The following is a 13,962-nucleotide window of genomic DNA, read 5'->3' on the forward strand; positions in this document are numbered from 1 at the left end:
TAAAAAAAAAAAAAAAAAAAAACCTTTTTAGTTCTTTAGAAAACCTTCAACGTGTGGTTTAAAGAGCCCAGAAACCAATAGAAAAATCTATAAATTAACATCAAAATCCAACTCAGTGATCCCACACATTGTACAACTAACCAAACTATGCTGCAAAGAATCACTGGAAATCATTTCTTTTTAAGCATGTATAAACACCAGTAACTGTAAAGGTCAGGTCAGGACATCACATTTATCTGATTCTATAACAGCCTGATGTAACCACCACAGCTGAAATCAAGACAAGACCCTCTATAACACAGAACAAACTAGACCCCTAAAGGTCCAGATCCAAACCAAAATATAAGAACAAGGTTGTCCATTTCAATCAACTTAATGCTCTGAGCTACTTTATTTTTGCTAACTAACATTGGATGTTTTGCACATTTTCTGCAATGGTGAAGATACAATGTCAAGTCAAGTAACTGCCATCATGAATCAGATTGTCTGAAACCAAAGACCAAGACACATATCCAGACTAAGGGCCCTATCATATACCCAGCACAATGCGATGCCTGGCAAGAAATTTGCTAGTTTCAGCCCGACGTGGTTTCAATTACACGTCCAGTGCCATGTTGTTTAAATAGTGAATGCACTTGCTCCCATATGTTCACCCATGGGTGTACTGGTCTGAAAGCGAGGTGTGTTCAGGCGTATTGTTGGAGTGTTGCCATTTTGAGGCAACTGAAAACGATTGTGCCATTGACCAATTAAAACTTGGTCTAAAGTCAATAGCCCAGTATTTTTTTATTTTTTATTTAAGGGTCACATTCATATTATGCAATAAAAGATTATTAGTGTGCATGCTGTAACCTTGCACTTGAGCAGATCCGTTTCCTCTCTGGAGATGCGTTTAGACTTTGCTCTTGAAAATACCACCATGTAAATAGCAAATCCGCCATGGCACGACCGCAAATGGCTGGTAAGGGAATAGGAGATGAGCCTCTGGTTTACTGCAGGTTACATCCAAAACACACCCATAGCTCATTACGATAATAGTACAACCCTTTTGGACCATGCTCTTGGCTTGTAGACCATTTTTTCTGTCATTAAACTAGCAAAGGTAGATTTGGACATGCCCTAATTGCACCTGCACCATGCGGTTCAGACTATGCGCTTAGATTGGCAAAATAAGGCATCCAAGTATCCAAGTTTTGAAACCTAGATCATGTAATGCACATTTAGGGGGCTTTCACACTGGCAGTTTAGTGCGGAACGGGCACGGTTCGCATGAAGAATTGCTAATGTGAACGCTGTAATCAGACCCTGCTGTGCACTGTGGTACCGAACCAGAGACTACCTGGAGAAGGTGGTCTGAGTTCGGTTGCTCCCGAGCTTTGGTGCGGTTCAAGTGAATGTGCAAGCAACACGGACTCGGGTGCGCACTTGTTCAGGAAGTAAAGTATCATTGTCGATATCATTGTTTCCTCAACACACGAGAGAGCCAAGGTTGATTCCACACACTCCTAAAAGTCTAAATTAAATTAATTAAAATTAAATAATTAAAATAATAAAAAATAATTATTATACTGTGCATAATAGCACCAAAATAAAAGAAAAAATTACAACTATGCTCAGTCGCGTAGTGTTCTCCATGCGTTTTCCACGTGCGTTTGCGATGACGTAAGGTGGCTGCAAACACACCTGGGTTCGATACAACTATTGAGTGTGAAAGCAGACCAACGTTGCGGGCAGTGCAGGGAACAATCACACTCGGGCTCGGACCGCAGCCCAGTGTGAAAGCCCCCTTATATGTCTTCAAACTCTGGTTCACCTAAGTGGTGCATTTGTGTGCTCTTAATGAAGTCTTCAAACTCCTCTCAGTGGTAGAAGCAGACAGTAGTTAACATTATAATTATCTGCAGTATGCCCTTTATCCAAAGCCAAACAGGCCTGAAGTATTCTGTCATTTAAACAGATGAATGCATGCGCTACAGTTAGCTAATTGACTAATTAGTCTAATTAAGCCACTTGCCAAAACAGAGGCGTCTCAGCGGAATTTTCCAGATAGCAGAAAGGAGAGGGTCGTAAATTGGCTGGCTGATAAACTACTGCAGTGAGACACCAGCTTTAATCACATACAAGCAGTATGGATACTGAAGCCAACGGTAACATTTACTTTTACATTTACCATAGACCATGTGCCAACAGCAACAGTACCAATATGTACATTCAGAAAGTCATAAAATAATAATAGGACACAAAAGGTGTGTTCCAGAAATCGAACAGAGGTAAGCAGTGTTTGCAACTCCCTAAAGGACTGGTGCACTGTCAAATCTCTGCAAAGTGGTCATATTAAACATAAGACCATTGCATGATACCTAAAATAATAATAATAATAACAATCATATTCATAATAACAATATGCTTTAAAATAAAATAAAATGCATTTGGATATGCCCTAGGCAAAGCGGGAATGTAGAGATTAGCAAAGTTGAAAAAAATGTGAAAACTTTGAATCAATGGAAACCACAAGTATTTAAACATATTTCATTAAATAAACAAATAAAAATAAGAAAAGACTATGTTTTCCTGTTTTCAACATTAATAATAATGCATCTTGAGCAGCAAATCAGCATATTAGAATGATTTCTGAAGGATCACGTGACACTGAAGACTGGAGTAAGGATGCTGAAAATTCAGCCTTGCCATCACAGGAATAATTTACATTTTAAAAGGAATTACAATAGGGGGTAAAATATACTAAAATAAAAGGTAAAATAAACTGCAAACACATCACTCAATATTTCTGTAAAAAAAATTACTGTATTTTTTGATTAATCAAATGCCTTAAACGAGCTTAAAACTTTTACAAACCCAAACCTTTGATATAGTTCATATTTAGAGTGTTACAATGTCCTCTGTTACATTTGTCCCTTACAGATAAGAACATTCTCACAAACATATTCTCATTGAACAAACACAATGATAAAGATTAATCAAGCAATATGAAGCACTTGATCTTGTATAAACACAGATACTGTTCACCATGATTATGCATATACAAACACTCCAGTGAAAAGTCTGTGTCTCCATCGAGTCATGAGTGTGAATGTGTTGGTTTGCATGCATTTATTAGTGTATGTGTGTGTTTGTGTTGGGGTGTGCCAGTGTGTGTGTGTCTTTTGGAAGTCCTCCAGTACGAGGACATCTGCGCTACTAATAAACTATAACTCTGACAAATTGGCACTGTCCAATCATCCGCCCTCTCCATGAATAAGCCATCAGAGTCATCCAATCAGACATGGCTGACAGCTCCAGCCACCAATCAGAGTCAGGCAGGGCAGAGAGGACACACAGGGCACGCTGACAGTGCTGTGGGTGGAAATGAACCCTGACTGAACCGACACTGGTCTGGGAACAGCTTGACACATCCTAATCAATCTTAATATACAGAAATTAACATAGAAGGGTCTGAACAACTACAATTTTTTTACTGGTCACATACAAAGTAGTCAACTAGTTGTGAGTTCATTGTTAACCTCATGTAAATGTCTCATCAAACAACATGCAGCATCAGCGTCTTGGCTGTTCAACGCTGTGTTGATGGAGAGTGTGAGTGGCTCTTTAATGTGTCATGACAGATCGCTGTAGCAGCATGTGAACTGATCATCTCTTCCTCTTTACTAGAAATAGCACAAAATAAACATAAATGAACATCAGAAGGTATCTTGTTTCAACTGCAAAAAAAAAAAAACGTCAGTACACTGCAAAAAAAATGTCAATACACACCAAGTTAGTCCACCAATGGTAATCTACTCTCCTGTATGGTTTGTTGGAAAAAATTTCTCATTTCTTGTTATAATTGGTCAGATAAATTGGAATTCAGTATAATATGACAATGACATCATCGCTGTAATTTAAATGTTACTGTAATTTTTTTTTAAGTAATTAAAATTGTAAATTTTAATACTCATTCCATTTTTAAGGCCAGATTTACTAACAGCTTGCGCCAGCACAAACCATTTTTTGGCGTTAAAATTGTGTGTCTTTGGTAAATCCTGACACTACTGTCAAGAATTAGCGCCTTTAAAGGCGTGGACCAAGTAAGATTTGTGCTTGACCTGCATATGCATGTGAATATGCATTTGTAGGAGTTTCCCTTTTAGACGCAAAACTCTTTAAAATATATATATATATTTTTTTTTTCATTTTAAATTATTACAAATAATTAAAAATTTCTAGTATTTGCGCGATAATTTACTGGCCAAAAACGCATGTCTTAAAGGTGCAGTATGTAAATCTTAGCTGCATCTAGCGGTGAGGTTGCATTTTTCTAACCAACAGCTCAGTTCCCCGCTCACCCCTCCCTTTAGAGAAGCTACAGAGATCGACACAAGGAAAAAATGTTCTCAGTAAAGACAGCAGAAAGCAAATAGATTTCTTTACAAAAGTAAATTAAAGAATTATATTGTATATTGTATTGCATTTCTGTCAATAGATCTTTGAAAATATTACACATTGCACCTTTAACTATTTTGCGCCTGTGTGGTAAGAAGACCACCCACACCTGTTTAGCATCAGCGCTGTTTTTTTTTTTTGGTATATTGTTTTGGATGATATTTAAATGAGAAGTTGCGTCTGTGTTCTTTAATTTGCGCATTGTAAGAAACTCATCCACACAATGATCCTGAGTGACCACCTGGCACTAATTAACCATTTAATAAATCTGGCCTAACATCTTTAAATTTCTTAAAATAACAGTCAACAAAAACTTCCTGCCATGCAAGTACTGTAGAGTGTTTCTTAAATTTTCATTTACCGGTCATTTCCAATCTAGCTTTCATTTTGTAAAATGAGTGTAATTGTGTATTTAAAATATTAAATGTGTGTAATTAGGATATATAAAAGCTAGCTATGAAATTAGTCTTATCAAGAAAAAGGTGTCATCTATTTTAATCCAAAAATTAATTTCCACTACTACCATTTTCATCATTGAATGCTATTATGTTATGTAACTCTATTAAATTTAATGTAAGCTATGCACGTTACCCAAAAAAAAATTATATATATATATATATATATATATATATATATATATATATATATATATATACAGCACAGACCAAAAGTTTGGACACACCTTCTCATTCAAAGAGTTTTCTTTATTTTCATGACTGAAAATTGTAGAGTCACACTGAAGGCATCAAGGGCTATTTGACCAAGAAGGAGAGTGATGGGGTGCTGCGCCAGATGACCTGGCCTCCACAGTCACCGGACCTGAACCCAATCCAGATGGTTTAGGGGTGAGCTGGACCGCAGACAGAAGGCAAAAGGGCCAACAAGTGCTAAGCATGTCTCGGGGAACTCCTTCAAGACTGTTGGAAGACCATTTCAGGTGACTACCTCTTGAAGCTCTTCAAGAGAATGCCAAGAGTGTGCAAAGCAGTAATCAAAGCAAAAGGTGGCTACTTTGAAGAACCTAGAATATGACATATTTTCAGTTGTTTCACACTTTTTTTCTTATGTATATAATTCCATAAATAATTCCACATGTGTTAATTCATAGTTTTGATGCCTTCAGTGTGAATCTACAATTTTCATAGTCATGAAAAAAAAGGAAACTCTTTGAATGAGAAGGTGTGTCCAAACTTTTGGTCTGTGTATATATATATATATATATATATATATATATATATATATATATATATATATATATAAGAAGTCTATTTTCTCACCTAGGCTGAATTTATTTGATCAAAATGATTGTAAAAACAGTACAACTGTGAAATTTTACTACAAATTAGAATAACTCTTTATTATTAACTTTTACCCCCCTCAAAAAAAAGTGCTGCCCCAAGACGTGAACAGTAGTGTGTTTATACACTTTTGGACATTGTTTGTAGGCAAATTAAATAAACTAAGAGTGTGAAATGTATGTTTTTTCCTTAAAACTCAATAGGGTATAAAGTGAAGTAACGTCCTGTAATGAGTTATAATGTATTAGAGGCGCAGTTGTGAGCCCATCTAAAACACACATTTAAACACAAACTGCTTGTTTGCAGATGGTTCAGGTAAAATGGGCTGGATGGCAGAATTCTGTGATTTTATGGATAAGTGAGGTATAAGTGTATTTGCGGTTCAGAGAGCCTCCTATCAGCGAAGGGGCCCGATAGATCTATTTTAAAACCAACTCACGACAACACGCAGCAAGGTGATGAAAACCCTGACACTCTCAAATTGCCCTGTCAATCATCAGGGTCTCTAAAAAATGCTGAAATACATTCAGGCACAGACAGAAACGTAAAGACAGAGACTGTTAGAGTAAAACACCGCTTAAAACCAAACACACAGAGTTAAATCTAAACCAACTATACAACACACCAGAAAAGGAGTATTCCTAATTTTGCTGCAGTCATGTTTTTTGATTTTTGAGGAACAACCAGGAAAAGTGGTAAGTTTATTTTTTATTTTCAGTAAGAACTTAACTGTCACGTCAATTCTAGAACTTCAACCTGAACGTTAACTAGCAGATAGCATTAACTTTACACGTTAACTCATAAAGTCAGCAGTCACAATTTTATTTTAGCCTGTTAAAAACATGTAAATTATTATAATGTCAACGTATAATTTTACAATGATAGGTTTTTAACGTTGAATCAAGAACAAAAAAACAGCGAACTGTGTAGCGCGTGAATGTTTGGAAAGTATTTACAGTAAGTTAGCCTATTAAAGTCGATTTATTTAGCCAACAAATGTACAGTATAGAAGCCACTCAATATAGTCAATATCATGTTTACTCCGCTGCTTTATTGTGAGTAGGACTTATTAACAGTGCCGTCGCTCCCTATACGCAGAGTACGCAGTCTGCGTAGGGCACCAACTCCCAGAGGGGGCACCATCCCAGTTGCTCAAAAAAAAAAAACCTTCCGCCATTCTCCCATTCGCGCTCGCGACCACTTGCACCTCATGTTTTCGGCTGAATGTTCATAATTGATGGATGAACATCTATGTCCGGGTAAAGGACATCAGCAATCCGGCACAGAGAAACGAAAACTAAAGAAAGTAAAACAATAATAATAAAAAAAAAAGTTGGCTTGACGTTAGATGTTCCAGTCTTAAATTTAGGGACCGTCTCTAAAGTTACATGCGATATTGGTATACACTTTTTTTTTTTACATTCATAAAAACAACTGTAATTGTTCATCTAGGTGACAGCTATAAAGCACAATTGAATTGAATGTTGGATATTTATTAAAATAAACTGTAAATCATATGTAAATTATGCTACTTTTTCACATGGGCTCAAACGCAAATTTGAAACTCAATAGCATTTGAGGAGAAAGACTTGCAGTCATAAAACAATTGTAATGCGTTCATTTAGGCGTCAGCTACACCTTATACATTTTTAATATGTATTAAAATAAATTATATATCATTTAGGTAAAAAATAGACCCATTTATCACTTTCAGGCACATTCCTGTGAACGTTTTTTTTTTTTTTTTTTTACGAAAATTACCCATGGTTTTAACAATAACACCACAAATCATCGTTCTTGTTGCCATGGTAACTGCAAATTAACCAAGGTTTTGTTACTTCAAATAATAATTTACAAAGTATTAATATACTGTAATATTTTTTTGATGTTGTTGTTGCTATAAAAAGAGCTAAGCCATCAATAGCCTTTAAAATGACTTAAAATGCATTATATAAAAAAAACAATGAGGCAATAATGATTGGTTAATAATAAAACTGTTAAAATACATAATGTAGGCAAATACAAAATAAACAATTTATGTACGTTATTACAAATACCTGCAAAGGGAGCCAGATGCCATGTAATTGCTACGGTTACACTTACAGGACAATCAAATCCTTGTTTAGTCTACTGACCAAACATTTAATTCATATTCACTTAATCTTTCATTTTTGGCCACCTTTTTGCTATAGATGACACAGCCTTTATAATTTCTTCAACAAAAAACATGCATATCACAACCCTTACAAAAATAAACCATGGTTTTATCATAGTAAAACTGCTTAGTTTCCTTTTGCATGATTTCTGAATGCTTGAGACAATAAAATAAATTAAAGTCATAATAAAGTTATAGCCATAGGTAAATGTCGAGAGCTACAATTGTAATTTGAAAAAATACAATTTATTCATTTAGTTTTTTATTTGATTAAAGTTATTTTTTCACCCCTATAGTAGGTGTTTTTTCATCATCATATTTGAGGAAGGGGGGCACAACAATACAATCCTGCTTAGGGCACCCATTTGGCCAGCAGCGGCCCTGCTTATTAATAACAAAACTTACATCAAGGTCTATCTTTTTTTCCACAGGTGTACTTGTGGAAATTGTGCACTCATGGCCATCGAGAGAAAAAATATATGTCGCAGGGAAATACCACAGGTATTTCACAAGTACACTGGATAGAAATGTATTCAACCTATGTGTGTGCTTTCTGCTACTTCCAAAGTATGAAAGATTGCTGTAAATAACAGTGCCATTATGATTTTTTTCCTTTGCAGGTCTCAATAAGAATGAGAAAAGTGTCTAATACAATAGTATGCATGACAGACCATACTGGCTTTGAACCTGTTTGACTCAATATATACTGTATTCTTTGCAAAATGCAATGAATGTATATAGAGCTGACCATGGGCGTGTTAAGAGTCAGAGGGATAGAAAGATAAAGCCAGTTTCACACACTTGTTACATTTTGTGTAAATAATTGGGCTCCGTTACATCCATATTACATCATGAGTTTAATGCATTGCACAGCCATACCGTTTGATGTATGTTAGAAAAGAAACATGTGATAATGACAGATACTTATTGATGTGACACTTTTATTGTGTCTCAGCAGCATACATACATGACCTGTGAACAAAATAAATACTAAAACACACAATATGTTTTTCTCTCTCCTTCTCTCTCTGCAGGCAGTGGGAGTTTCCTGATGCTGCTGGGCAATATGTTGGACTCAGACCCCTCCTTGAATGAAACGTGACACATGCTGAGCAAAGGCTTCTTCCTTGGAAGGTCTGTCAAGCTGAGAAGACGGGTCTAGAGGCACAGGAAAGGCACTACACTGCATTTTGTTTGTGAAAACCAGTTTGCCTAGACAGAAAACAATAGTATGCCTCCTTTCAAACATAACTGTTTATGTGTTGGGTTCTGACCTATGTTCAAGTTGTGAGGGAGAAGACATACCTGCATAGCATTCCAATGAAGGGGAAGACAACATTTTTAGGTGCAAAGTGCAAGATGACTTTGTGAAATGACTCCACAGTTGATGTCTGGTAATGTGGGCTCAGTTTCTCTACATCTGAAAGGACTCTCTTGTTTATCAGGACCCTATGAAGCCTATTCAGTGCTGCTGAACCTTGGGGGAAATCAGTGTGTGTTATTTATAAAACACATGAATATTGTAGGATTAACATAACATGCTTTTTACTGTTTACTTGGCAAATAACATATTGAGGTTACACACCTGGATGAAACAACATGCTATGGTCCTGAGACACCCTTTGTTCAAGCCTGCTTGATATTGTCCCAGGTTAGAAAAACAGTCCGTAGTGAAATGGGCAGAGCAAACTAACAACTTCGAATTAAACTGTTGCGGTATCCAATTATAGATAAACATCAACCAGGCCTGTTGACATTTCTTTTCTGTGTGAAAGGGTATGAAACGTCCTCACATCCCCTACACAACCTGGAACATAACATTTATATCCATGATCTGCCATTTTCTCTATGATCCTGCAGAAACTTCCGATGATTCGGCTTCTTTTTCTTCTTCTTGTGTGATTTGCGGCAGCTTAGACACTTCAAAGGTGTATTGCTGCCCCGAAGATTCGGCTGCGCAGTTCAGCCTGGCCTTGAACATGGGCTGTGATATGCAAATTTTGAAGGCGTACATATTAATGAGCCCGACTGTTACGTCACAGTCGGTGTTATATGGAGATTCGCCTATTTTTCAGGGGTGTTTTTCAAAGTCAAGATTTAAATAAGAAGGAGAAAACAATGGTGTTTGAGACTCACTGTATGTCATGTCCATGTACTGAACTCTTGTTATTTAACTATGCCAAGATAAATTCAATTCCAAATTCTAGGGCACCTTTAAGTGTTTTTGCTCTTGTTACTCCTTATGAGATTTTTATGAAGACAAAGCACTTTTTAGGCCTAAAACACAGCACAAGTGCTTTATTCCAAATATAGTTCTGTTCTAAATAAGCGTTTATCATGCAGTCCATAACAAGCAAGAGGTTAAAAAACAGACGCAAATAAGGAACAGTGAGGCAAATTGCAGACTGAGGGTCAGATAAGAGCACAGAAGCAGCTTATGCTAACAAGAGATCAAAAGGTTAAATAAACATGCATGCTCTTCAACCTAAAGACAGGAAAACAATGAATAAGGGAAGAAGAAGTGTAGAAAGAGGAGAAATTGGAAGTATACATTAGACAGCTAGGAGGAAATAATGTAATGAAAAAATGAAAATGCTTGCCATAAACATGTCAAAATATGCATGGCTGTAGTTCCAGTGCTTTACAGAATATGACAATTTTAAATGAGGGTTTTAGCATGCAACCTTAACCGTTCCACAAAAAAAGAAGAAAAAAATGTACCTCTCAAATATTTAGTTCATTATCTTAAAAAATGCCATTACCACATGATATCATGTATAAACCATTTCTGCAGATACTTGTAGCAAACATAACTATTCATACAGCATACTCTTTGCCATCATAATGCCCAGTTTTCTAATATGTGTCTTTTGCTTAGTTTACACATAAAACCAACTGAATAATCTAAAATTCAAACCAAACATGGTCCATTCAGCATTTATGTACTAAAATCACAAAAACTGAAAAATAAGTTCATTTGTGAGAATGTGTAGAAATATCCATCAGTGTGTGTACAGATAGAGCAGAGTGTGTGTGTGTGTGTGTGTGTGTGTGTGTGTGTGTGTGTGTGTGTGTGTGTGTGTGTTTGTGAGTCACTCACCCACTGGTGTGTTCTCATAGATGAGCAGGAACGACTGGAAGAAGTAATTCTGGAAACGAGGCGGCTGATTAGAGGCTGGAGGGGAGAGAGACCGAGACATGGGTCTTAATAAGAGAAAACACACCGTTACAGCTGTTACATGAGACTGCAAACAGAAAATGGCATTGATGAACACATCAAATGAACACTCTCAATGTTGTGCCGTTTCCAGTCAGGATGAGGGTTGTGTGAGAGCTTGGTGTATACAGTATGTGTATACAGAATATTAAAATAAAATGTTCCGCAAAGGTTCCTTGTTCTGCTGTTTCTTCAGTGAAAGATCCAATTGTGTACAAGGTTCTTGAGTTGGCTGGTTCTTTGCAGTACTAAAAAAACGCAATGTTATTAACTAGACTAAATTTTGCAATAGCTCAGATTTTTCCCAGTAACAAGCAATTTTTAAGCAATAAATAGCCTTACTGTCACTTTTGATCAAGTTAATGCATTGCTTTATTCAGAAACAATGCATTAACTTGATCAAAAGTAAAAGTAAGGATATTTATAATCTTACAAAAGGTTTATTTTTTCTAATAATTAAATGCTGTTCCTTTGAACTTTCTATTCAACAAAGAATCAGTTTACACAAAAATATTAAGCAGCAAAAAACTGTATTCAGCATTCATAAATAAATGTTTCTTGAGGAAAAAAATCAGCATTAGAATGATTTTTGAAGGATCATGTGACACTGAAGACTGTAGTAATGATGCTGAAAATATATACATTAGTGTGTGTGTGTGTGTGTGTGTGTGTGTGTGTTTATAAAAAAAATATGTAAGCATATTTTAAATATATAAATGCCCTTTTAAATATACAATATACTTTTAAATGTACAACAGTTTTTACAGCGTAACATTTCTTACTTGAATTCCCCAACACTAGCACTCAATATTTCACTACTACACACTTTGCTCTGACATGTGTAAACTTCCCCATCTGTGCTTGTTGTGTGCGAGACATGTTTCCCCAGTGTATATACGCGTGTGTGTGTTCTCTTTCCAGGGGTAGCAAGAGACAAGCAGATTTGTCAGGAAGATCAGGAGAGCTTTGATCGTGTGCATGGGTAGTGGGCCACAGAGACAACACACACTCCAGAAAAGGGCTTGTGCATGTGTGTGTGTTTGAAGTGCTGGTGTCTGATAGGGTGAATCACTTTTTGACTATGCTTTGAACGCGGCAAGAACAAACCAGAGAGAGAGAGAGAGGGAGAGAGAGAGAGAGAGAGGGAGGGAGATGCAGAGCAAGAAACGAAAGCTATCGACTGTGTATCCGCCAATACGCAATAACTAGAATCAATCTAGAGTAACACGTCAGCCCGTGTTAATTACTGAACCATTACAGAATGGCAGCAGAGATTAAAACGAGTTTTAGGTGTGTGACAAACTGGATCACAGATTTAATGAGAGTTCCTTTCTGCCAAAAGCGAAGCCTGCCACATCTGTCCCGGCTTCAGCTCCAGATCTTTACACTGTCATTATAAAATTAATAATCATATCATTATTGTTGCATAATAAAATTTCCTTTGAGCCCCATGCATTGAAATTAAATTGTAATGAATACTGAAATTAATATGATTTAATTGAATTTTCACACTTAAGACTAAGGCATGTTCCACACATCCAGAGTCAGCAACCTATAACTGACGTCTAATTTATTTCAGCGCATAAAGCTGTGTGCAAAACAATAAAAGATGCTGTTTTTGCAGGCAGTATAAGGAGGTAAAAACGCACAAAAGCACATGTGAATCAATAATGCTTTCACCGCTAAGCCAAGTTTTGTTGTACTTCACATAATGATTAAAAAATATGGTCAAAATAAACTTTAACCATTTTATCAACTCATTTGTTACAATACAGTTAAGCTTAAACTTTGGGGTTTGTAACAGTTCTCAAAGGCCTGCTCTTTGACTGTGTCGTAATAAAAGCTCTCCAGATGCCTGCGGCTGCTGTTAGGCTGCTTACACCGCTGCAGACCCAGGATAGCTGATGTTTTTTCCATTGTGACATTGACTGAGAGTCTTTTGAGTGAACAGGTCAGACAGAACCTCCATCATATCAGATCTCTTCACAGACACCATCATTTTTTATGAAGACAGCTCACCTCTTTTCCACCTCTTCCACTATTTACCTTAAAAGTTCACAAAAAAAAGGAAAAAATCAAAATGAAAATCTTAGTCACTTTCTTCTTCCAGTTAGTTTGTTATATATATATATATATATATATATATATAGGAAATATTTAGCAGAACCTATGTACTGTTCACAGTCCAAAAAGTACCAATAGGACAAAATACAACTCTTGTATTGTTTTAGGGCAAAAAGAAAGATTTTCAGTGAATAACCACTTGAATTTCTGTTGGTCTGTTTTTCACAAAAAGCTTCAAATCTATCAAAATATTCAAAAGACTTTAAATATGGCATACAAGTCCTATGGACTACTTTTATGGTATTTTTGTGGTCTTTTTTGGCACTTGATTGGTCTTTATCCAAATGTCATAAATCTATGGTGGCCAAGAAGTGCAAAACAAATCACAATTCTGAAATCAAAATAACACATTTTGACTTCCAGTCACTTTTCTCTGCCTCCATCGAATCAACAACCAATGGATATAATAAAATCCTGCCCTACATTTTCTTCTTTTTTGATAATCCGTTAAACATGAATATACAGGTTCATTACATCATGAACGAAAGGATAGGTAAATAGCTTTGACCATTTTTGAGTAAGCATATACGAATTAGCAACCAGTTAGCAAAAACATGCCTTTGTGAGAGTGTGTTTGAAGAGCTCAAATGATACAAATGATGACATAAATTTTTGCCTGTTCATCACACAAAACTATCACATGCCATCAAAAGGCTAGAAATATAGTGCAGAAGTTACTTTTCATGATACTTTCATGATGTGTTTTTGTCCTTGTGGAAGTTTGACAG

The 13,962-nt window shown here is 36.2% G+C and overlaps 1 protein-coding gene across 2 annotated transcripts in view; it reads right to left on the reverse strand.

Moving 5' to 3' along the window:
* The window catches only part of LOC132156771 (cadherin-23-like), a 235,750-nt gene that overhangs the window by 203,696 nt on the left and 18,092 nt on the right, over positions 1-13,962 (reverse strand). For both annotated transcript variants that reach the window (XM_059565791.1, XM_059565790.1), the window contains exon 3: positions 10,994-11,068. In XM_059565791.1, the coding sequence (XP_059421774.1) occupies positions 10,994-11,068 (75 nt within the window). The remainder of the gene's footprint in view (positions 1-10,993; positions 11,069-13,962) is intronic.

Source organism: Carassius carassius, chromosome 14, assembly GCF_963082965.1.
Source record: "Carassius carassius chromosome 14, fCarCar2.1, whole genome shotgun sequence".
Lineage (NCBI taxonomy): Eukaryota > Metazoa > Chordata > Actinopteri > Cypriniformes > Cyprinidae > Carassius > Carassius carassius.